At 37.5% G+C, this 25,619-nt stretch overlaps 1 protein-coding gene and 1 long non-coding RNA gene across 4 annotated transcripts in view; both read left to right on the top strand.

The window, feature by feature from the left end:
- The first annotated feature begins 8,596 nt into the window (after positions 1-8,596).
- The window catches only part of ZEB1 (zinc finger E-box binding homeobox 1), a 179,020-nt gene continuing 161,997 nt past the window's right edge, over positions 8,597-25,619 (top strand). For both annotated transcript variants that reach the window (XM_040645279.1, XM_040645278.1), the window contains exon 1: positions 8,597-8,701. In XM_040645279.1, the coding sequence (XP_040501213.1) occupies positions 8,644-8,701 (58 nt within the window). In that variant the 5' untranslated portion in view covers positions 8,597-8,643. The remainder of the gene's footprint in view (positions 8,702-25,619) is intronic.
- Positions 10,072-25,619, top strand: part of LOC103656502 — a 67,634-nt gene continuing 52,086 nt past the window's right edge. For both annotated transcript variants that reach the window (XR_566638.2, XR_005838900.1), the window contains exon 1: positions 10,072-10,086. This is a non-coding gene — a long non-coding RNA (uncharacterized LOC103656502). The remainder of the gene's footprint in view (positions 10,087-25,619) is intronic.

Below are 25,619 nucleotides of genomic sequence, written 5' to 3'. Positions count from 1 at the left end.
AAAAATCATAAACTTATATACTTATTATAAATTTCTATATTTTTTTTCCTTGGGTCTGTTTGAACTGGTGTCTGTTACACACGAACCAAGAAATAAAACTAAGGCAGCTTTTATATTTCTTTCAATAATCTTTAACTTGTATCTTTAAAAAGTGCTATTGCCATCTAATTACATTGCAAATAGTGTTATTTATCCTTGGGTAGTAAGTTCACTTATTGTGCAGACAACTCCTTAGGTAATAGTTAATGGAAGCTAACAGTATTTCTAGATGATATGACAAATATTCCAACTAATGCTAAACAAACAACATGTTAATGTCATCTCTTCTTTTTGCCCTTTAATTAGAATCATTCCACCTATGCCTGAAGTGACATTTTTGGGGATAAAAATTATCTCTTAGCCTTGTTGAACAGAAAGGCATGGTGTGGGTTATGCTCCAAATATCTGGCTCTGATCTTTGTCTAAGAATTTGCTTTTGCTGTATTACCTACTGTTTACTGTTTACCATGTGCCAGGCACCATGTAAAACACTTCACCTACAAGATCTCGTTTGCTCTTCACAAAAGCTCCTGTGCCAGAATCATTCACAAACGGCAGGAACTTTTGCTCTTTTCCATAGTTACTGAGTCTGCTTCCTGTTTGACAGGCAATGCTTTTGGTATTAGAAATACAAAGATAAAAATTGCATGCTAGGAGAGAAGACAGATGTAAAACATAGTAAAAGTGGTAAATGCTACAACTGTGGTGTGTACGAGGCACTCTGAAGGATGTCAGGAAATTACTAGCTATGTGAGGCAGGTTGTCTAATTCCCAAGATTTCTGACACAATTGGAGAAGTGCTGAGATAATTTGAAATCCAGGAAAAGAAAACAAGTCTGCCTTCTTGGAAATATAGAAGGTAATTTGGAAGACAGAATCTGAATGGAGAGGATGTTAACTTTAGTGCATTAGGCTGTCGTAAACATAATAAAAAGAAAAATAGTATTAAAAGATACATTGGAGACTTTTAAAATATTCGTTCACTTATCATATAATTTTGAGGGCCTGGCATGTAGTAAGACAGTTTTAGGAGTTGGAAAGACCACTACAAGAATGTCCAACCTGAAACTATTATTGTTATAAACATCGAAATATTAACTATGGTTTATATTAAGATTTGACAATAGTACTATACTGTTAACATAACCTGAACACATTATTCTTCATCGGTGCTTCATTTGGGTAGCCGCATCTTGTGTTTGTATGGCTCTTAGTTGTGGAGTTCTTCCTTTATAAATGATTATTCAAGAGGAAAAAAACCTTTTATTAAAGTTCCCTTGATGACTGCTGTTCTGCTCACTTTTCTTCTGCTCCTCTTGCTATCTCCCCACCATCAGAATACCTGTATAATGTGGACACTCTTGACTTTTTAAAAACCCTTTCATGGATTACAATTGCTTTCATTACAAGGTCCCCAATCCTGGATAGGATCTTTGTGATCTGGTTCCTGTTTACCCACTTCTTCAGCCTCATCTGGAATAGGTACTCCTTTTGATGCTCTTATTCTCTTGGATCCTCTGCCCCCAAAACACTGTACCTTCATCTGGAGGGGTCTGCGTATGCTGTAACTTCTGCCTTTAACATCCTTCCCTCATTTTCCTGACAAATTCTATCACTTCTCCAAGAAAGACTTCCTTGATTTCAGGTTAGTTTAGATGTCTCTCCTACGTATACTGTATCTCCTGGACATTTATTTAACAGTCTCTTTGTCAATGTTTCTTTCCGCACTTTTTTTTTTTTAAAGATTTTATTTATTTGACAGAGAGAAAGACAGCGAGAGAAGGAACACAAGCAGGGGCAGAGGGAGAGGGAGAAGCAGGCTCCCTGCTGAGCAGGGAGCCCGATGTGGCGCTCGATCCGAGGCCCCTGGGATCATGACCTGAGCCAAAGGCAGACGCTTAACAACTGAGCCACCCAGGCACTCCATCTTTCTGCACTTCTTGAGGTCAAAAAGGATATGAAACATTTATAGCCCCACACAGCATCTGTCACATAGAATCTGTCACATACTATAAGAATAGGAATTGAACAAATGAACTAATGAATAATTATTAAAACTATGTGGCACAATGCTAAATGTTACATAAAAAGCAATGACCAATTACCATGTTAAAGCTGTTTATAAATTAAAGATGAACAAATAAATCAATAAAAACATTTATCAATCATGAAACTTAGAGCCTGCATACTTTGGTAGGCAGAATAGTGGCCTCCAAAGAGGTCTAAGTCCTAATCCCCAGAACCCGTGAATATGTTATGTGGGAATTGAGGTTGCAGATGGAATTAAGCTTTTTGATCAGCTGATCTTGAAATAGGGAGATATCTTGAATTATCTGGGTGGACCTAATTTAATCACAAATGCCCTTAAAAACAGAAAGGGTTGGCAGAAATATAAAGAACTAGTGAGCTGACAGCATGAGAAGGACTCTGCCCAATGTTGCTAGCTTTGAAGATGGAGGAAGGGTCCATGAGCCAAGGAATGTGGGTGGCCCCTAGAAGCTGGAAAAGGCAAAGAAAGATCCCCCCCACCCCCGAGCCTTCTGGAGGAATCTAATCCTACCAAAACCTCGAGGTTAGCCAGGTGAGCTCCATTTTGGATTTCTGACTTCAAGAACTGTAAGATAATATATTTGTGTTATTTTAAGCCACTAAGTTTGTGATGATTTTTTGCAGTAACATTAAGAAACTCATATACATACCTATATCAAACAGGATTAACTTTGGCTGCCTACAACAGAAAATCTAAGATAATGGTGGCTTAAAGAAGATTTGTTTATTTCTCTCTCCATAAAAGAGATCTGGAGGTAAGAAGTCCAGGGCTAGTTATGTTATTCTAGTGTGTGAAGGACTCTGGCACCTTCAATCTTGTTGCTCTACCTTTCCTAATTTTAAGGAGCTCTAGCTAGCAGTTCTGATTCCAACCAGAAAGAAGAGAAAGAATGGTGAACCACTTGCTTTTGAAAGACAGACTTCCTCAACATTGCATACATTGCCTCCACTTATCTCACTGGCCAGAACTGAGTAGCACAGTAGCACCTAGATACATGCAAAGACCATTCAAGAGGCCATGGGTATGAGGGGAGGGTTCCATTATTAAGAAGAAGAAACATATAGGGGACAACCAGCTATCTCCACCTTAATACTGTGGTATATGAGTTTCTTTTCCCCTCCATGTTTTAAGTATATAAAAGTAGTCTCTCCTAGATTTTACATCATTAGCACAGGGGCCTTCATTCTACAAATAGTTATTGAATAATTATTATGTAATAGACTCTGGCATATTTCTAAGTATTTGCCAGATTTTGCATGTACACACAGTACAACATAAGTATATACTTAGCCAATGAATGACCTAAGATATTTGTATCTTTACAAACTTCAGTGTTGTGATCAACAGAAATAGAATTCTTGATTGACAAAGGTTAAATACATTCTCTATGTGTAGTACTGTGGGGCCTGGCAGGAAACAAATGGCACACTCAAAGGGTAAATTGAAGAGAGTTTGATTAAGAGACTCTTTACAGAGATGTGGGCAGGCTTTAGGGGAACCAATACGGGATAAAGTCTCCAAGGACTTGCAGCATGAGGACACCATTGCCATCCCTAGGCCTGAAGGGACAAAGGGAAGCAGTTTCTGGAACTTGCCAAGACCTGTCACCATGAGACAGGGTTGTATGACTAGAACCATGGCCCTAGGTAGAGGAATGAAGCTACTGCCAAAAGCCACAAACAGGCAGGAGGGACTGTGGGGGAAGGTGAAATAAATATCCTGACCTCTCTCTATTTCCTTCCTGTGATCATTTGCCAAGGCCTCCAAATTGGCTGAAGCCAAACAGAAACCAGAAGCAAAGGAGCCTGGGTGTTGTGGTCCATAAAAATCAGCCTCTAAGAACATAGAAAAGCAGAGAATGGACGTTAAGGGACAGAGAAAAACCAGAATATGAAAAATCAAAGCATTTTACAGAGTTGGGATGACTCACAAAACTTTGAACAAAGAGAGAAAGGAATTGATCCAAACAGATCTGTATTAGACCTGGCACAAATAAAGATGAAGAGAATGATTAAAACATAAACCAGCGGAGAGGGGCAGAATCTGTGATCTATTTATGTAATTAGGATAAAGAGAGTGAGCTAGAAATAGAGACATAAGAAGGAACGAGAAGGATCTGACCAAGGATCTTAAAGTTGTGGATGTATTTGACCATAGGATGTTTCTTATTGTCAAGTTTTTCATGTGAGCTTAAGACAATTGGGGGACACTGAAAACCTGTTACTGACTGCAAGTATTTTAAATAAATATACTCCAAGGAATGAAAAGTGGCAGTGACTGTAACTGAGGATCTGTGGATTATGGGTCAATGAAATAGTTATACTCTGCACAGAACCAGTCGGTTACTAAAAAAAATAAAATAAAAAAAAGTCAAGATGCCAGTGAAAAGACATACATGGAGACAAAAGAGGGAAAAAAAACAGCAGTAGAAACCAGGTATCAGATCTCTGATGTGGTAAATTACTTAAAATTCACTCAAATCCAGAATATGCATGTAGCTCTTTAATTTACCTATAGTTGTCAAGCATACAAAAAAATGTTATTGATGTTCTAATGGATATCAGTAATAGAAACTATCTTCCATGAAGGCAGCCTTTGCAAACAATCATATTAATTGCTGTGATTTTATGGAAAGATTAGTTTTTGGATGTTCATTAACACCCTTCAAACATCTTTTTCTACATTCATTTATACTTACATCTCTCTGTACTAGACATGGTCCTGATAAAATACCCCCGAAATAAGAAGCTACGTGTGTTAACATTTCATTGACTTATATTAAAAATAGGAGCCTTATTCCCCAGAGGGAAAAACCATTTTATGGTGTAATATATAATAAAACCACAGGGAGGTTCAGGGAAAACATTTGTCCCTATTATTACCTCCTGGGAGACTTTATTAGAAAAACTGGTGTGGGTCCCAAAGGCAGCTGTTGGTTCTGGATCACTCAGCAGTCATGTTTCCTTCCTGACTCAGCAACTGTAGAATTTGGTCAAACTGCATCAGTTAAACCACCATTGCCCTCTTTTGTCTCACTGTGAACCCCATGTCCAGAGTCACTATTGAGCTAAGGATTGAGGGGCAACATTAGGGGATTTCTAAATTCTGTACTTTGATGGATAACCTGTGTCAAATTCATTCTTTTGCTTTCAAAGCTCTAAGATTAAAATTACATGGTAATGTAATTAATTTAGTTGATGCAGTTGATGTTATCTTTCAATGAAAATAACCAACTTCTTACTTGGATGAAGATTATAGAATCATATTAAAAGTTATACTTTGCAAATGTGTTCAGGAAGTGAGGTATGTGAAAATAATATGCTCGATATAGAACACCATGAAATATCTACATTTTAAATTCAAAATAATTTTATGTCAAATTTTATCCTAACTTATACATGAATTGTACATGGAAAGCAAACAGCAGGTGCAAAGGGTTTATGAAAAATTTATAGGAAAAAAACCTCAGTATTGAATACTCTTCCCATTTACATTTTCCCTATAAATTTAAAAAATATTGTATTAATTCATTTTTACCAGAATACCTCTTTCAGCACATGCAATCCCAGTGCACACTAGAAGCAGAATATTAACATTTCATTTACACTTAAATTAGGAGTATATTGAATATATATTGTATAATGACACTATAATAACTAAAATTAATGATATAAGATACATGTTAAACTCTTACTAGTATCCTGACCATGGTTGATTTAAATGAACCTAAAATTTTAAATAAAGCTAAATTTTAATAAAGCTCTTCCTTTTCTAAATTTATTCTAAAGATTTTTTCCAATTCTTTAGTTACATTTAAGAGATAAGGAGCAACCATCACATATGCATAAAATAGCAATTTATTCCGAGATATACTGTTGTCTGCTTTCTTTTCAGTCTAGATTTCAACAATTTTGGGAATGTTACAGTGAACAAAATGTATTAATAAAATATTCAATTTGTAATATATATCATTATTCCAGGATTTTAAAAAACGGAAATTTTGTATTATAGAGGATTTAGGGTATCAATAATATTACCAATGCATATTTAAAACGGGAGTGAGCACAGTTAATCATTTGGGGAAAACCATTATGAAGACACTAAAATCAAGATCAATTAGTTTCAAAATAAGGCAGGATATAAATGACAGTAATCAGCTTTTACATCCATGATTTCAACTGTTCCTAACAACTAATGTGATGAAGGCAGACAAACAATTTTCAGTTTATATAGGAAAGGTCAAGAATATTAATTTAAGAAATATTTCCCTACTGAGCATCTACTATGTAACTAGGTACTCCACTAGGTTCTGAGGGCACAGAAATGAACAACAAAAAAAGTCTAGCCCAAGCTAACTAAACCGGTAACCATGAAAGTAAGGAAGACAATAACTACCTACTTGTCCCTTTGTCTCTTTGATTTTAAGGTGAGGCTGAATATTGAAGGAAGCTTAATAGGACCGACACTTCAGAAAGAGAAGAGGACATGAGAAATACTTCCTAAGTTTAAGAGTAGGTAAAACCACACACTTTCTACTTAGAAAGTATTTTCCCCCCCTTTTGACTGGAAATTAGGGTAGCTATAAAAAAGTTGTGTGTGGTGGGAGGAATCGCTGGATTCAGAAGGCAATTGAAGAACACTGTACAGCTTTTAGGAGGCAGGAAAAAATTACTGCTTGAACCAAGCAAAACATGGGCATGGTTCTGGTTCTGACATACACAAGTTCAGTTAACATGGCGTTAAGGAAATTGAGGACTGCCTGTACTTAAAATGATCATTAAGAGTAATGATTCTAGTTTTGGCATTGAGGATGAGTAGATATATAGACATAATGTATAGCAAAGAATATTTACAGTCACATTTCATGCACTAATAAATAATGCATTCACTTCTCAAAATGCCAAAGAATATGTGGAAGAGAAAATTTTCATCTATATTCAGGATTAAAGTTTCTAATTTTAAATTACCAGACTTCAGATGTAAATTTATTTCAGTTGAAAGGTTTGAAGACATTATTAATGGGTCTTCTAAAATTCTAGAGTTTTTAAAAGATGATTTTATTATAATAATCTTGCCATAGGTATGGCTAAAATTATAGACAAATTTATTGATCACCTACTATGTGACAGCACTGTGCTGGGCGACTTTACTGTGCTATTTCTAATACTCTATGTCACACTTCAGTTTTCTCCATTTCTCTATCAGTAACTTTTACATTGTTAATTTACAACTAAGTTATTTGAAATACAGCACATTTATTCTATAAAACTGGTACCAAAGACATGTCCTCATCTGAACGGGCTGGAGGGAGGGGAGGAAGGGAAAGCTAAATCCTACTGAATACTGAAGACTTGACTTGCTCACTATTTGTAGTGTTATCTATATGGTCTTTCAGAAATCCCCAAACTTGTATAAAGTCAGAGACTTGAGATAAGATCAGCAATCTATCAATTTCAAAGACCACGTTTGTCTGCCGTTGTTTCTCGCCTTAAGGTCCTATTCAGCGATCAACTGCCCATTTGGGTAGTAAATCATGGCCTGTTAGTACCTTAACTCTATGTCTCAGCGCCTCCCATCTCGTCCGTCTACTCTAAGGGGAAGCAGGGAGGAGGGCCCAGAGCACCGCGGCGGGGCGGGGGAGGCCGAGGTGACAGCAGGTGAGAGCCTGGTGCGGATGAGGAAGTGAGACAGGGGCCGTGTGGGTATTACTCATTCCGCTTTACCGCCGGTGTTGCCTGCAAGCGGAACTTCTCGCCTCTCTTTCGGTCCAGCTGAAGTTCTATCTAATTGAAGTCACTTCCCATCCCGGTTCGCTTGGGGGAAAACCGTGCGTCCGCGTAAGGGAAGGGAGTCAGAACTGCGGCGTCAGGTAGCCTCTTCCGTGACGCCGCGTGTCCTCGCCGTCAGAGGCCGAGCTTCCCAAATCAGTCCCTACCGCTCCCCGAACCCGCCCTCCCTCTACTCTCGGGAACTCCCCGGGTAGCCCGGAACACGACCCTCTCCCGCGCCCCAGGATGCGCTGACAGAACACACGCTGTGTGGGAGCGGAACCCAACCTCGACCAAGCGGGAGGACAGGTTGCTCCGGTCACTGCGAGGGGCAGCTCTGAGGGCACAGGGTCCTGAGAGCAATCAGCCAGACCCGACCGTGCCCCAGGCAGCCGCGGCGGGTGTGGCCAGTTCACAAGCAAAACGCCGCTGAGCCTCCTATTTTACCTTTCTCACTCCGACTGCCTGCCGCCCTTCTGACCACGTCCCCACAGTTTCCCAACGGCCCCCTCCCCCATCCCACGACACCTGAGGGAAACTTTTCCCTCTCCCCTCAATTCAAACTCAGCTGCTTCTACGGTTGCCGCAAACCGTCCTCTCCCTAGCAACAAGGTTCCGGCCGTAGAGCGAGCGGCTCTAGGTGTAAGGAAGGTGATGTCGTAAAGCCGCGAGTGTCGTAAACCAGGTGCGGTGGGGAGGGGGGAGGGGTGGAGGCGGAGGGGTGGGGGGGAAGGGGGAGGGAGGGGGAGGAGGTGACTCGAGCATTTAGACACAAGCGAGAGGATCATGGCGGATGGCCCCAGGTGTAAGCGCAGAAAGCAGGCGAACCCGCGGCGCAATAACGGTGAGTGGCGGAGGGGACCGGGGAGCGGCGGAGTCAGGGGGAGCCGGGCAGCCGGGGCGCCCCCGGGGGTGAGGGGGGCGAGCCGGGCTGGGGGCGGCCGGGGCAGGGACGGGCAAAGTGGAGTGGGAAAGTAGAAAGTAGTGCTCTCTGCCCCCCTCCGCTGCTGCCGCTGCCGGAGCCGCGCCGCGGCCGCTCGCTCTCCCTGAACCGTTATGTCTCTTACCTGGTCTCTCTCCGCCTAGCGGCTCCTGCCGCCCCTGCCGCCTCCTTGGACCGTTAGCCGCCGCATCCCCGGCGCAGGGCGGGCGGCCGGGACGCGGCCGGCCACTTTTCTGGTCCCGGGTGGAGCGGCTGTTGCTTCTTTTCGCACTTTTCCCCACTCTTTTGCCCCTCGGCGCCTCCCCTCTCCCCCTCCTCTCAGCCCCCTCCGCGTAATTCTCCCTCAGCGCGGAGGCCCCCAGGAGCCGAGGAACAAACTTGTGGCCGGCGCTGACCGTGCAAAGTGGCTTCCGCGCGCCGCGGCCCCGGCCAGCGCCGTCGCTCGGGCCCCGCGGCTCGGGCCGGGCCGGGCTGCGGGCGCGCGGCGGGACGCGGCGGCCGCGGGCTGCGTGTCGTCCGTGCGCGCGTGTGCGCGGGCGCCGGCGGTGCGCGCCGCTGGCGGACCGGGCTCGGCCGGCGGCGGTAAAGTTGTGACCGGCCGGCGAGGCGCGCTCGCGGAATGGGGATTAGCGGAGCGGAGGCGCGGGTCCCTAAGCGCCCCTCCTCCCCCGCGCCTCCGGCCACTGTGCCCTGGGCCCCCGGCTGGGGACGCCCAGGCGAGCCCCGCGAGTGAGGTCCACGGGGAGCTGGCGGGGCGGCAGGGGAGACGGGGCAGGAGCGGGCACCTACTTGCTGCTGTGGGAGATCTGTGGATGGCGGCGAGCTGGGCAGCGGGTGTGTTTGTGGAGTTGTTACCTGGTCTTAGAGACAGGGAAGCACCACAGACAGATCCCCCCTCCCCGGGGGAGACTCCTTCTCCGCGCTGGGATGGGGTTCTTTGCTTACGCCTCTCATTTTTCTCTTTCGGTTTTTGGGGAAGTTGTTACCTGGGCCGGACACACGGAGCGCTGAAGCCGGATAATGGAGCTTGGATGGCGCTCTCGGTCTCGGGTGGAAGGAGGGTGGGGGAGGGGGCAGACGGACCGACGGACGCACGGGTCTGCTGCTCTCGCAGCAGCTGCAGTGTTTATTGATTTGTGCTGATGTGCCGGGGCAATACACACCCCTCTGCCTGGCGTGAGAGTTAAAAAAAATAAATAAGAGAAAGAGAGAGACAGCAAGAGAGAGCGAGACCCGAACATGTGGTTGTTGTTGCACAGTCGCCTTTTCCAGTTTGGAGAGACGTTGTAAGTTGATTGTATTTCTGCTTATCTTGGGGGCGATTCTGTGCTTTCTCTCCCTCTTGTTCAGCAGCGAAATGTCTGCTGATTGTTATTGTCTGGACAGTTCCTGTGGCGAGAGGGGCGAGACTTCTCCGCCCGGGGGCGGCGGGAGCGCGGGGCGAGGTACCCCGCCCGCGCCGGCCCGGTACCTGTTTGTATAATAATGGGCGGCAACGGCCCTGCCGCTGGCTGCAGCCGAGTCTATATAAGGAATTACATGTACATTTCGGACCGAGGGGCTCGTTTTGGTTCCTACGTTATTTTTAAAACGAGTTTTTAACTGTAGGGAAATAAATGCGCCTATAATGGGATCGCAGTTTCTTCCAGAAAATGAGGAAATACGTGTTTAAGTAAAAACTCTCTCGCGCTCCCCCCGCCCCACCCCCTCCAGGCTCCCTTTCTCCCTCCCCTCTGGGATGCGAAACGCGAGGTTTTGTAACCTTTCCTGGCAATTTTAGATTTTGTGTGGGATTTCCTGTCTAGAAGCAGATACGAAGATTTTAAGCTGTTTCAAGATGTTTCCTTCCAATCGTAAAAATATTTTTAATATATTTGAGCCGACATTAAAATCACTGCTTTCATGAATGATTTTAGTTATTAAAATAAACATTTGCGTTTTAAAGACGTCTGTTAGTTATGATTGATAACTAGTATTTGGTATCGTCATTGTGGAGAGATGACTTGTTACAGCAAGGAGCGGAGCATAGGTTATTGCAATTTTAATTTCCTGTTTTAGCGTCAAATAGTGTGCTATATTGAGCTGTTGCCACTGTTGCTGATGTGGCTTTATGAAAGGTAAGTTGGTTCGGAAAGGGCTGCTCGCTTTTTACCTTATTTAAAATGTTCATCGCCAGAGAAAGGGGCTTTTCTTGTTGCTGACGACATGTGTGTGACATGTGAGTCTGAACCACCCAGCGTCTGTGCAGCTGCTGTAAACATGTTTACCTGAACAGGAAAGAATGGATTTTTCTCCTAAAGATCCTGTGATATGAATATTACACTCATAAGGCATATCAACAGATGACTTAAGGGGAAAAAAGCTATCCTGAAAGGTACTTGAAATCAACAGGAAAAAGAGGTTCTCGATCGCTGCAGCAAATGGCAACTTGTGCAGGTAGAAAAAAGATGGTGTTTAGTTTTCTCCTGCATGTATGTCAGCCCCCTCCTGTCTGCTGCTTTCATTCTCAAGGGAGGGATTTATTTACCACGCTTGCTGTCAGTGTTTTTCCTTTGTGTTTAATATTAGAAAAACAGATTTGGGCTGTTTAGCACAAAATGTCTTGTCTGCAGTATGCATTACTCTCCGAAAACAAAAGGTGTTTAAGATAGCACCGTACTACTACAGGTATCTTCCATTTTCATCACTTTTGGCTCTGTCCTTGTATTTCTTTTTGTTCTCAAATGCATTTCATCCATTGCCGATGATTACAGCCCTGCTATTTGATTAAGCGTTATAATTTGCAAATTAAAAATGAAGTTATATGCCATTGTGTTGTGAAACCTCAGAATAGGTGCTGGTTAATATTTCTTAGCAACGCAGTCATATTTAAGTTGCAGTTGTTTATTGGAGAGAATTGCATGAAAAATGTTAACTCTTAAATCTTTTTAATGGGGGAATAAATGATGTGTACAGTGGGCGATAGTCATAGAGATACTTTATATTGTTATTTATATGTAAATAATTTTTTTGTTCATTTGGAAATAAGATATGCAGATTTTACTGCTAAGCCTCCAGTAAAACATTTTAATTTCCTTTCTAGAATATACCTGCAGGGTAGTATATTAATGGGAGAATCAAGTAATGTAACTTGACGGGTAAACCAATTGAGCAAGGCTTGGCTAAAACATCAAACATTAGGTAGTAACTTTATGGTGATGATGTTAGTCATCTGTGAAGGAGTGGCATTAGAATTGCGTAAAATCGATTTTTACCTTTTGTAATGCAATGCTTTGTTGTATTTTAAAAATATGTCTTCTAATTTTCCACTTCTACTCTGTGTGGTTTTCATATGTAAGTACGTATGCATTTTGGAGAGGGGGAGAGAAATGTGCTCTAGCTACTAATGACCATATGCTGATTAATTCACTTTAAATGGAATAGCAGGTACATATTTTTCTGTCATTTGCACCATTTCCACTTGCTGTCTTTGGAAACCACCAGTAGAGGATGCTAACAAAAATGATTATTGGTGTAGTAACACCATAAGTCTCTCTATCTCCTGTTGATTGGGACCTCTGCATTAATAGGGACCTTTGGTGTAATTCTGGGTCTTAGTGTTACTTAAAACTAGCCCTGGGTGAATTAGGCATAAGCATTTTCTAATCTGCTACGATGGAAAGAAGTAGAAGTGTTTTAACTTGAACAATTTTATAAATTTGAGCTTTTTAAATACTGAGATTGATATTGCTATCAATTTAGTCTTGCTTTAGACCAGTTGTATTGCTGCTTTTTTTTTTTTAAGTTTGTTTATATGTTGTTAGGTTTGGAAAAGAATATGTAATGATTGGCCCGTATTTATCTTGCATATTTACTATACTTTTTAACCTTTTTTATTCATTGTAAGATTCCCTGAAAACATGTATTTTAGGTGTTTAAAAGATGCAAACTTAAATATGGTTAAGAAAAAATGCAATTAATTGATTGTTAATTCTGTCTAATTATGTTCCCGTAACTTATGTAAACTTAAACTATACATGGGTTGGGCAGACAACAACTAAAGAAGGTTTTAACCAGCAGTCACTCAGATGTTAGTGATTTTTAGATTTTATTTTTTCCTTTCCCTTCTAGTTAAGAATCAGAATTAGGTAGTGTATAAATTTTATATTTATCAATTGTAAATTAAGAAATACAAGTTTGTTTTGATGTTTTAAATGGAGCAAAAAAGTGTCTGTAGTTTGATAATTATTGTATGTTTGTATTCATGAATTCTTTTCATACTGTGTAAGTTGGTATTATAACTTTCACATATAAATAATTGCATGAGACTTGATGTATTTAATAATATATTTTTGTTGTGTGTCCATATAATTACATTAATATAACTGTAAACTTTTGGAAGCCTTTTGTTAGGTCAAATGTTAGAAATATTTATTTCTCTAATTATTTTTAATGGTGTTTCTATAAATGCACCAACAGCAGTATCATAATGCAATAGTAATACTGTTTCTCTTGAATTAAGTAGGACTTACCTGAATTACCAGGTAAGCCTGTGTGAATTTCTCATTTTAGGGTGTCATGGTTTTTCAAGAGTGTGTGTGTGTACATATAAATACAGTTTTACACTTCCTGACAGATGTTTCTTGAATTTGGTGTTCACTTAATTCCTAGAGCTCAGTAGTAAGTAGGCGATTCACTTACTACTTTTGTGAACTGGAGAAATTTACCACAAAGCCATAACATATATGATTGTGGCATGAAGCAAAACTTAAAGTATCTTATAAATGGAAAAGCATCAGTCATTTGTTAAGATGAGCTTTACGTAAAAGCATATGGAATATTTCATTATTTTTTCTTTCTATAGTATTTTTGAAAGTTTGTACCCTCTGTTTGCAATTTTAGTTGCTTCGAAGCATATGGCGAGAAGTGAGAAAGTTCTATCAAATTGGAAATGATACTTTAAAAATAACATAATCATTTCCCATAATTGGGTTTTTGTTTTTTTTCTCCTTTTTTGCTTTCCCCTGTATAAATTACTTTTTAGCATGTGATTAGAGCCATATGTAAACACAGATGCAACATCATGTGGAATTATATTGTTAACTACTCACAACTACCTGTATTGAATTGTAGTAGAGAGGAAGAAAAATCATGTAGATGTTGGAAGAAGATATGCATTAATATGTAAAAGTGTAATGAAAGGTTAGAGGACTTGATGAAATTGTAGAATGGTATATGGGATTGGAAAAGGCTTCTTAATGTTTGCAGCATGATCACTAATTCGTGGGGAAATGTCTGTTCCTCTCCAGTAGAGATAGAAGCTAGAATAAAAGTTCATTGTTGAAAGAAAATTTTAAAAATCTTAAACTAGAAAAGTACCATGGCTAGGAAATAAAATATTTTTACAAACACTTTTTAGAAGGCTATATTTTGTACATATTATTAGTAAAATATCATTAAACTAGATGTAAATTGAAAGAAAATTAATGGATATACACCTAATAAAACAAGTTTTTAGTAACCTCAATTAAAATGTAATCTATTATACATGCTTTGCTTTAGGAAATAATCTTTGCTTTGGATGGGATAGTGTTTACAGAATTGTATTCTTAGAGGAAGCATTCTTAGGACATCAATTTTAACTAATAAAAATTTTCAGTGTGGTGTATATGAGCATGTCTAGATTTTTAACCTTGATGGTGGGTTATACTGCTTGTTAACATGGAACTGGGTTGCTTGAAAAGATTCTGTAGCACTTAAACATAACAGTGTTCTCTAATAAGCAAAATCTCCCTTACGATTGTTTTCAGAGAAAAAATTTTAATATTTAGAACTCAGTTCATTAATTTTGTTAAAACATTTTGAAGTATATTATTTAGATGTAGACAAATTGAAAGATTCCAAAAGGTAAAGCAGAAACAGCCAAGTGTAAGTCTACACTTGTATTATAGCTATGAAATGTTATTATTTTTTCATTCTCTTAAAAGTTATCTTTATCTCATTTATTTCTTCAAACATCTTCCTGTTATTTAATACATGCCTACTATATTTATAGGGATGGCATGTATCTGTCCATATCGACAATTCTCTTCATAATCAACTTTATGTATTTATTGAGACTTGATACATGGACTTTGAGTATAAACTATGGCTGTTGGTAGGAGACCTTGTAGTATGGCAGCCTGGGAACAACTTCGTCGCTTTTGCAGTAACAACTACATCTGTGCTGGAATTATTAGTAACAGATGTTTTGTGACCTCTTAATTCCCACTCCCCTCCCCCCTCCCCCATCCATATTTAAAATTAAATGTGAATGGGAGATAAATAAGCAAACGATGTCGATTTCTCATGTTTATTGTTGTATTCTAAGAATATTGCAAGTCTTCTATTTTCCCCTTTAAAATATAGTTTCAAATTTTTAGGTATTGTAAATATCTTAATTTTGGTTTTTAGATATTTTTAATATTCTGGTTTCAATTTTCTTTTTATAATATGTGATACCATTGTTTTTTAGATATCTCAGTTGTCCATCGTCACCAACCTATGATATATTCTAATTTTCCTTACTCTTAAGGTCATTAATCCCTATTTAATCCACACTTCTAATTGAATGCTTTCTTTTTTGTTAGATGCTCAGAGTATGACTAGTTTGTTAATTTAAAAATTCATTTTTCTGTTGGAGTCTTACATGTTTATTATGGAAGGGATTTTTAGAGATCATATTTTTTTATCTGAAAACTGATACAGATAAGCTGAAGTTTAGGGCCTTCAAGTAGAAACTCCACGAGAGACTTTAACTTACGTTTTAGAAGAGGTAATAGTGACATGTGGTAAATCCTTCAAGGAGTAGATTGAACTTGGGCTGAAATACTCTGCGTTACATACTTGAAAAGGCTGTGAAAATCACTGTATCTCTAGTGTTTTCTCCTTTCTACCTTGAGAAGCTAAGTTGTTATTCATTCCTATTGCTACATCACTTTTTTAAGTATCTTTTGATCTTGTTTTGTTTTTTTTTTTTTTTTTTTTTTTTTTTTTTTTTTTTTTTTGGTTTTCTTGTTTTTATTGTTGTTTTTTGGTGGGGGTTGGAGTAAACTGTTGGGGGAGAGAGAAAATAATTCCATATGAATAAGTATTAGGAAAACAAATAATTTCAGAGCTGGAGAGATTTAGAGAATCATTCAAATTTGTTTTTTCAGATAAGCAAACATTCAGGGAAGTAAAATGACTTTGCCAAGTTCCTTTTACTAGTTAGCTTGACTAGGTTACAGCTTTAAGCTCAGTATTCCTTTTTTTTAGGCCATTCGAGCATGTTTATGACGGCAACCAGGAAGAACTGAATGCCATGAATTTTCAAATTTATCATGGTTAAGACCAAGATGTACTGTAAGGAATAGTCAGTCATCCCAGAAAAAGGGATGTCTTAACCATTTGCATAACTTTATCAAATTTAATAGTTGACGTAACTGTATCACTTAAAACATTTCAGATAACAAAGTTAGGTTTGTATTGTTTAGAGGCATACCCTCATTATTTGGATTATAATTTTTCCTTTTAATTCCCAGTCTCAACTCTTGCCCAACCCTCACTTGCACCCAATCTTATGTTTTATATATATTCGTGGTTATGCCTCTATCCTTGTAAAATAATGTTATTTGTGTGGTTTACATCTATATAACTGCTATTTCGCTATATATTTTACTTTCTTCATTAAGCATTGTTTGATATCTGTTCATGTTGCTCTATGTACATTTAGTTCATTGATTCTGTCTAACATTTCATGGTTTGTATGTAGCACAAATTATCAGTTCTCCTAATGATGGATGCCCAGATTGATTCCAATTCTTGAGTACAAATAATTTTGTAATAAACATCTTCATACATGTTGCTAATGGCTGTGGAAAGAGTTTTTCTGGGTATATATATCCAGGTGTGGTATTGCTGTGTAATAGATTAGTCATGTATTTAATATCACTAAATTATGCCAGATTATTTCTGAAATGGCTACACCAATTTTTACCCTCACAAAAATTGTATACAAATTTTTACTTTTTCCCAGTTTTGCCAGCATTTGATGTTGTAGAATGTCCTACATTTTGCTAATGTAAGTGTTGTTAAATGGAATCTTATGGTTTGGTTGTTGTGATACGTTTCTCTGTTTACCAGGGAGGTTGATCATTTTCTTCATATCCTTGCTAATTGTTTGTGTTTGCCTTCTCATGTCTGGGCCATTCATACCCTTTGCCCTTCTTTTTGGTTGGGTTTCCATTTTTTGTTGGCTTCCCAGAATCCTCTATCTGAGATAGTAATCCCTTGGTGGTTTTAGACATGGCAGATATTTTCCCAGTGTGTCACCATGTGTTGATTTTGACAGTGGTACATGGATCCTTGATTTTAATGTACTTAAAATTTTTTATTTTGTGGGCATTAAAAAGTCCTTCTGATCAACAAATTGCAAAGATATTTTCCTATGTTTTCTTCTAATAGTTCTGTAATTTTACCTTTCATATTTAAATATTTAATGCATCTGGCATTCACCTTTTGAATATAGAATTCCTTCCTTCCTCCCTTCCTTTCCTTCCTTCCCTCCCTTCCCTCCTTTCCCTTCTCCTCCCTTCCTTCCTTCCTTCCTTCCTTCCTTCCTTCCTTCCTTCCTTCCTTCCTTCCTTTATTTCTTAAGGGAAACAGAGTGGTTAAGAGTGTGGGTTATCCTGTCATTTACTAGCTGAGTCACCTTTACCAAGTTACTTAGTCTCCCTATGCTTGAATATCCCCATGTGTAAAATGGGTATGATAATTTCAGAGTTGGGAAGGTTAAATGAGGAGTATAAAGCACTGTGCTTTATATTTGTTTAAAATTTTACTTACATTATTAGATTAAGTTTATTTGTTTTAAATATATTTTCCATCAACTGACAAATTTCTTATCCTCTTGTCCAATATTCACTCTTAAATAACTTCAATCCAAAAGGATGTGGTTATAAAATTTATTCATTGTTTCTATAACTTTGACCTTAAACAGTGCTTAGTTGTTCTGGCCCCAAGAACAAGGCTGTTTGTTAAATCAGTAGTAGAATAGTATCTTAATGCTATTTGTGATATGTCTTTCAGATTGAGGAAGTCTGCCTTGGACACTTTAAGGGGTATTATATTGAGGGAGACCTTACCATATTACTTTTATATCTAATAAGGACATGAACTTTAAGGATAATGTCCCCATGCTATTCTGTTGCATATCACAAAGAACCCAAGCCCAAAGAAGCCAAACGTTATAGTCTGTATTTGAATACCCTAAGGAGTGTGCAGTCCATAGAATTTCATGCAGATTCATTCACTTAGTTGGGAATATTTTAAAGAATATGGTTGGATGTATTCTTAACACATAGTATGTTCTTGTGGCATAGATCACAGCACTCATAAAAGTTGAAGTTGTGCCATTTTGTGTGTGTGTGAATAAACTTTATTGAGGTATAATTTACATACGTCATTATGCATTTACATTTTGATGACTTTTCACATACTTACATGCATGTGTAATCACCACCACAGTTAAGTTATAGAACATTTCCATCATCCCAGAAAGTTCTCTTGTACCTCACCTCAGTCTTCGCCTAGTCTGGCCCAAGCAACCAATGATCTATTTTTGATTCGTAGAGGTTAGTTTTACTCTTACCGTTTCTATAAACAGAATCATACAGTATGTACTCTTTTGCCTGCCTTCTTTTACTCATGTGATGTTTTCAAGATTCATCCATGTTATTGTATGTATCAGTAGTTCATTCCTTTTGTATTGCTAAGTAGCATTCCATTGCATGACTATATCACAATTTGTTTATCCATTCACCTACAGTGGGCAAAATATTTAGGTTGTTTCTGGGTTTTGGTATAGAATAAAGCTGCTGTGAACATTTACATACAAATTTTCATGTGGATATATGCTTACGTTTCCTTTGGGTAAATACCCAAGATTTGAATTGCTGGGTCATATAGTAGGTACGTGCTTGACTTTGTAAGACACTGATGATCTGATTTCTAAAGTGTTTGTAACATTTTACATTTTACAATGTATGAAAGTTCTAGTTGTTCCAGTCCTCATAAACATTTGTCCATGTTTTTAATTTTAACTATTCTAATAGCTACGTCATAGTATTCTTTTGGCTTTAATTTGGAACTCAGTATAATGATGTTTGAGTATCTTTTTGATGTACTTATTGGTCATTTGTGTATTTTCTTTTATGAAATGTCTGTTCCAGTCATTTGCACATTTTTAATTGGGTTGCTCATCTTTTTATTATCAGGATGTAAGGGTTCTTCGTATATTCAGGATCCAAATTCTTTTTTAGTGATAGGTATTTAAAGTATTTTTTTCCTTTCTGTGGCTTATCTTCTGATTTTCTTAATGGTATCTTCAAAGTGCCAAAAGTTTTAAATTTTGATGAAGTCCAATTTATAATTTATTCTTTTAGGCTTTGTGCTTTTTGTGTTTTAAGAAATCTTTGCCCATTCCAAGATTTTTTTCCCTTACGTTTTTAGAAGTTTACAGCTTTAACATTTAAGTCTATGATCCATGTCAGGTTAATTTTTGTCTGTTACCCTGTTTTGATCTTCATCAACAAGCCTGCCTGAGGTAGCCCTGAGTAGTTTACAAGAGGCTAAAACTCGGTCATACTAATCAAAATTCTGTGTGAGGATTTCTGTTTGAGTATTTTAAAAATATTATTTAGGACCCAACTAAGAACCAGAGCTCAAGATTGTAGAGAAACACAAACCCTACTTTCCTGGTTTTATACATTTTTAAACTGAGAGCAGTGACGTTGTGCTTAGTCAGTGTTTTCAGAATTTTTCATGTCCTTGACACATTTTTAATTCACAGAGACATACTTGAATGAAGCTAGAGTTTCAGAGAAAGATGCCCAAAGATAGTGTCCGTAGTGAATGTTATCTTCATGGTCTCTTATTTCCTACACAGTTTTAATGAGTTTAGCATTATACCAGTTCTTTTTTACATTCCATAGCTTTTATCTTTACATGGGAATTTGTTCAAACCTACCATTTATCTTGAATTCATTAAGAGACATAATTTTATCCCTTTGAAATGAACATTTCTTTAACTGTCTCTGAGTTTCTTGTATAAGGATTCCACCTTACTGTTCGTAGTAAAGGTCTCCAGTGACCTCCAAATCCTGCCAGCCTTTCTCAACCTTTATCTTACTTGACTTTCCTATATTTGTTATTGTTGAATCTCCTGGAAGGTTTTGCTTCCTTAGTTTCTGCATTTTTACTCTTTTCTTAAATTCTCATCTTTTCCAACATTCTTGTTTTAGAGCCTCTTTCTCTTTGATATGACTCTTCTCACTCAATATACCCTACCTAGAAGTCTGACCCAATTATTTTAGTTTTAGCTCCCACCTATATGCTAATGTTTTCAGAATCTTTCTCTCTTGCCAGAACTAGATTGAGTTCCAAATGTACATACAGTTGTCTGTGCAACTTTTCCCCATATATATTCCACAGCACTGTCAAATTTCACAAGTCCAAACTTGAACTTAAATTAGTTTCCCACCGAGTCTCACTTTCCTTCTCATTCATGATCTTGTCAGTGCCACCGCCAATGTATTACACTCAAGTTAAAACCTGGGGTTTCCCTCTCATAATCTGATGATTACCAAATCTGCCAGTCCTATATTCTGAATGTGTTTCAAATCAGTCTTTTGCTCTCCATTTTTTCAAAGATTTTATTTATTTATTCGACAGAGATAGAGACAGCCTGCAAGAGAGGGAACACAACCAGGGGGAGTGGGAGAGGAAGAAGCGGGCTCATAGCGGAGGAGCCCAGTGTGGGGCTCGATCCCATAACGTTGGGATCACGCCCTGAGCCGAAGGCAGACGCTTAACCGCTGTGCCACCCAGGCGCCCCTGCTCTCTATTCCTATCTCTATTGCTTTAGGATCTTCATTTCTCATGTACTCTTATACTGGCCTATTGTTTGTCCCTACTCTTCTTTGCCATGCAGGCTGCTGCCAAGATTATATTTGTAAAAACCAGCTGATTTAATAATTCTCCCAATCAGATGCCTTCTCTGGATCTTAATTAACTTATTGGATAAAACCAAGATTCTTTCCATGACATATAAGGCCCAGATTTATGATCCTGTCCCTGCTATTTCTTCTGTCTGTGGACCACTTGCTTCCTCCTCCTTTTAACTATAGATTCCTATATCCACAGGCTGTTTTTCCCTCCATGCATTTGAATATACTTTTGTTCCTTCTACCTGAAGTATATTTCCTTTTTCCCTACCTCATATTTTCTGCTCTATTTTGAAAGGTGGACAGGAATGTATCTCAGATATTTCTTCTTCAGAAATGCTTTCTCTGATCCCTTTCAGTCCATTCTTCTTAAGTTGGTGATTTTTCACTTAAGTTAGAATATTACTCTCTTTACCTTTTTTTGCCCAATAAAAGGTAACTTATACAACCAAATAAAGCTACCCCCATTAACACCCCCTTTTACCTTGGCTAAAATAAATTATTATTGTGCCAATTACCTTGGCATAAATGCTTGGTCTTACTGATTTTTAGCTACATACGTTACCCCTCATTTTGTTATGATTAAAGAAAAAATGTTTTAATTCCTTTGAACTTTGATGAGTTGATTACAGATGCATTTATTTACTTACTCATATTTATGAGTAAAATATATGTCACCGAAATAGCTCCCACATAATTCTTTCTTTTAAGATAGTATTTTTCTGACTTTTCTTTTTATCACCTATTCCTATTCCTTGAAAATCCATCATAACTAACTTGTGTTTTATTTTTGTTTTTAAAGCACTTATTTTTTTATATTCCATTTAGCTCTGTATCTGCCTTGAACATTCTAGATACTAGTGACATAATTCCTTCTGATCTGGTATCTGTAGGTATATTTATGGAAAGAGCATTGAACTAGGAGATAGAAGTCTTAGCCAGAAATCTTAGTCTAATATTAAATCTGCCATTAATTGGCCTGTGACATTGGGAAAATAATTTATTTGGCCTAAATCTGTTCATCTGTAGAATGAATATGATGGATTAATGTGTGCTAGGCAATGAGACTCTGAAGATGAAAAAATGCAGTTTCTTGCTTTAAAGAGTTTACAGTGTACCAGAGGGGGAAAAAAATCCAGGAAAACACACCTTTAGAATATAGTTTGATAACTGATGTGATGATATTCTATGCTATATGCATGGGGGGATGGCCAATATTAAAGGATGTGTGTAGGTTATCTTAGTAAAAATGTGGAATATATTACTCCAGGTAGGGGAATAGAATGTGCAGAAGCATATCACACACACATGCATGTGCACATGCACACGCATACATATATTGTGGGACCTGCAAGTCACAGGTTTGGCTGAACTCTGTAGGGTGAGTGGAGGAATGGCTAAACATGAGAGAATTAGATAGGAAACAAATGAAAAAAAAAACAGCTTTATATTGCTATGATTGAATTCTGTCTTGAAAGTGTTAAAGAATCGCCAAAGATCTTAAAGCAGGGAGTGACTTGAATATAATTCTATAGTTCATCATCTTATTTTCCTTATGTATTAAATTTTAAATGATTAAAAATTCAGGAGTATACATGCTTTGCTAAAAGTGGGAAAAACTATTAAGGTAAAAGCTGATTTGTCCTGCTTTTCTGAGTTTTTGCTTATATATAATACAATGCTAATAGATTCATGTAGTACTTACTCTAAAATGTTGCTGCCATCACACCACTTCTACCATCATCATCAATATCAATAAAAAGCATCCTTTACTAGAAACAAAAGTGGCCTTGGTTAGAGTTGGTTGCTAAAATCTATGACATTGGGGAGAGTATGTATTGTAATGAGCAATGGGTATTATATATGACTGATGAATCACAGTCCTGTACTCCTGAAACAAATAATACATTATATGTTAATTAATTGAATCTAAATAAATTTTTAAGAAGTTACAAAATAAAATTTATGCATCAAGTTGGCTATGCATTTCTGAACTCTGCACTGTTGTAAAGAATTATGTTTTCATTTTTTTTCCTCTTTCCCAATCATTAAATCAGAGCTTATATAAATGTGTTGTATACCTACAGTCCTTATGGACTAAGATGGTTTTACTGCTATTAATGATGGTTCTCCAAACGTGTAAAATCCTTTGAGTTTATTATTTCTTCATAAATTTCTGGGTTATTTCTGGCACTCATTAATGGTTCTGTGTAGAACTCCATCTTGGGAACCTGCTATATATTCTTTGATATCCATTCTCTATTACAGATATTTAATAAAATACAGTTAGACAATCCTTGCCATTCCTTGGCTGGCATGATCCCAGTACCTGATTGCCTATGCTAAATGAGGCTAATAAGTAGGCTGGCTGTTTTATTGTTTACACTGAAATAACTAGGCATCCATGAAACTTCAGATTCCAAATAAAATAAAACTTTATTTTCCTGAGTGTTTCTCATTGAAAATAGCTGTAGGCCTGATATGTTTTTCTTACTGAACAAAAAAATTCAAGCTTTTTTGGGAGTTACTTTATGCTACAAGATGTAAAGATTAAAGACAGTGCCTTTTTTTAGTCCCAAGTGCTGGGGAAATACATGCTTCAACTTCTAAGTTAATAATTTTTATGTAAAAAAAGTGTCTTATTTATACACCATTTTTCTCACTCATTTCTTCTCACCATATTTTACATGTGACCTAATTTGTATGTTAAGGGGCTTTTGTGATCTGTATGTTATATACTAAGTGTTCTTAATCTAAACTTTAAAATGTAGCCTCATTTTACTTGTATCCATTTATACCTTTACCTTATTTATATGCTTACCTTGTCTTATGTATTATGTGTTACAATAGTCAAACTTAATGGTCATAAAATGCTATGTAATTTTAATTTCCATCACATCAAGCTTTTTTTTTTTTTTTTTTTTAGTGGGAAGCATCCTCCTCCTTTTGTTTTTCATTAGAGATAGATTTGGAGTTTTACTGTACCAACTGCAAAAATAGTTCAGGGCAGTAAGACAGACTTTGAGTGTCTATTATATTGAGAGTCTAATATATTAAGCATGTGGGGAGGGAAGCAAGGTATTAGCTATTTTAAGGTCTCATGGCCACACTAACGTCCATCTTATTCTTGTTCACCTGGGTTGTATAGAGCTTGGGGATTTCCATCTGCCCTTACTGTATTTGGTTGAATCAGCAGTCAGGTAACAGTAGTGGTCATACTTCTGTCATCATGTTCTCTGAGTTTCTGATCACCATATTCTCACAGATGAAGAAAGTGGTTACAGATGGAAGGTCTGAGATGTAAAGATAAAGAACACAGGAAATGGTAAATATGGGTAGGTATAGACAAACACTGTATAAAACCTGGGAGGAAGGTAAAATTATTGATTAACTGTAGACTTTGGTAAGTTAAGTATTCATGTTAAAATTTCTGAGATAAGAAATAAAAATCTAGAAATAGTATGGCTATCTTTCAAATTAGTAGAGGAGGGAAATAGAATGAGAAAAAATAATCTAAAAAAGAAAAAAAGGAAGGAAAAGAAGAGAAACAGAAAAAAGACAAGTGGAAAGCACAAAGTAAGATTAGTAATAGATGCAAATATATTAGTAATTACAGTGCATGTAAACTGACAAAATGCTCCAGTTAACAGAAGCTGATTGTTGGTTGGATAAAATAACACAATCTAGGTATGTACTATTTATAAAAAACATATCTTTAAAAAGGATATAGAAAACTCGAAAATAGGATGTAAAAAGATACGCTTGACAGGACTTACTAAAGAAAGGTTGTGTTGTGTGGCTATATTAATATCATCTGAAGTTGGCTTTTTGGAAAAACTATCCTAGAGAGTGAGGGTCACTAAATAATGATAAAAGCAATGATAATTCTAAACTTGTATGTACCTGATAATACACTTTGAAAATATATTAAGCAAAAAATAGGACCACAGAAGGAACAGGCAAATTCATCAGCATTGTGAATTACTTAAAATAATCTTTCTTAGTAAATATTGGAATAAGCAAAGAAATTAAAAAAAAATATGGAAGAACTTAATAAGCAGGAATTACAACCTTGCTGTAATGGACATTTAGGAAACACTGAATCTCAGAATACTTTTTAAAAATTACTTTAGGGGCGCCTGGGTGGCTCAGTCGTTAAGCGTCTGCCTTTGGCTCAGGGCGTGATCCCAGAGTTCTGGAATCGAGCCCCACATCAGGCTCTTCCACTGCGAGCCTGCTTCCTCCTCTCCCACTTCCCCTGCTTGTGTTCCCTCTCTCGCTGGCTGTCTCTCTCTCTGTCAAATAAATCAATAAAATCTTTAAAAATAAATAAATAAATAAATAAATAAATAAATAAAAATTTACTTTAAAAAATTCTTTAAGATCATATAAGACCTATTTACAAAAAGTGATAGCATTCTGGTCAAATACAGCCAGTTTTCACAATTTAAATGGATTGGCATTATACTACATTCTCTGTTTACAATGACATTAGCTGTAAGTTAGCACCATAATTTTCCTGTATGTTTGGAAGTTGAGATATATTGTTTACAAATAACTCATGGGTAAAAGAAATACTTGTAAGGAATATTAGAAAATATAATTTAACAGTAATAAAATACCATATATCAGAACTTATGTGATAAACTAATACTTTATGGAAATTTATAGACTTTAATGCTTACATTGAAGGAATAAATGCTGAAAAACAAAAATTGCATTCCTAAGAATTAGAAGTGACTAGAAGAATACTCCCCCAATTGAAGTAAAAAGTAAATACAAATTAATGAAATAGAAAATAAAAGTAAATCAGAGAG

This window comes from Ursus maritimus, unplaced genomic scaffold (genome assembly GCF_017311325.1).
Source record: "Ursus maritimus isolate PB19 unplaced genomic scaffold, ASM1731132v1 scaffold_31, whole genome shotgun sequence".
Taxonomy (NCBI): domain Eukaryota; kingdom Metazoa; phylum Chordata; class Mammalia; order Carnivora; family Ursidae; genus Ursus; species Ursus maritimus.
The sequence above is the reverse complement of the archived record's forward strand: the minus strand, read 5'-3'. Positions and strand labels throughout refer to the sequence as shown.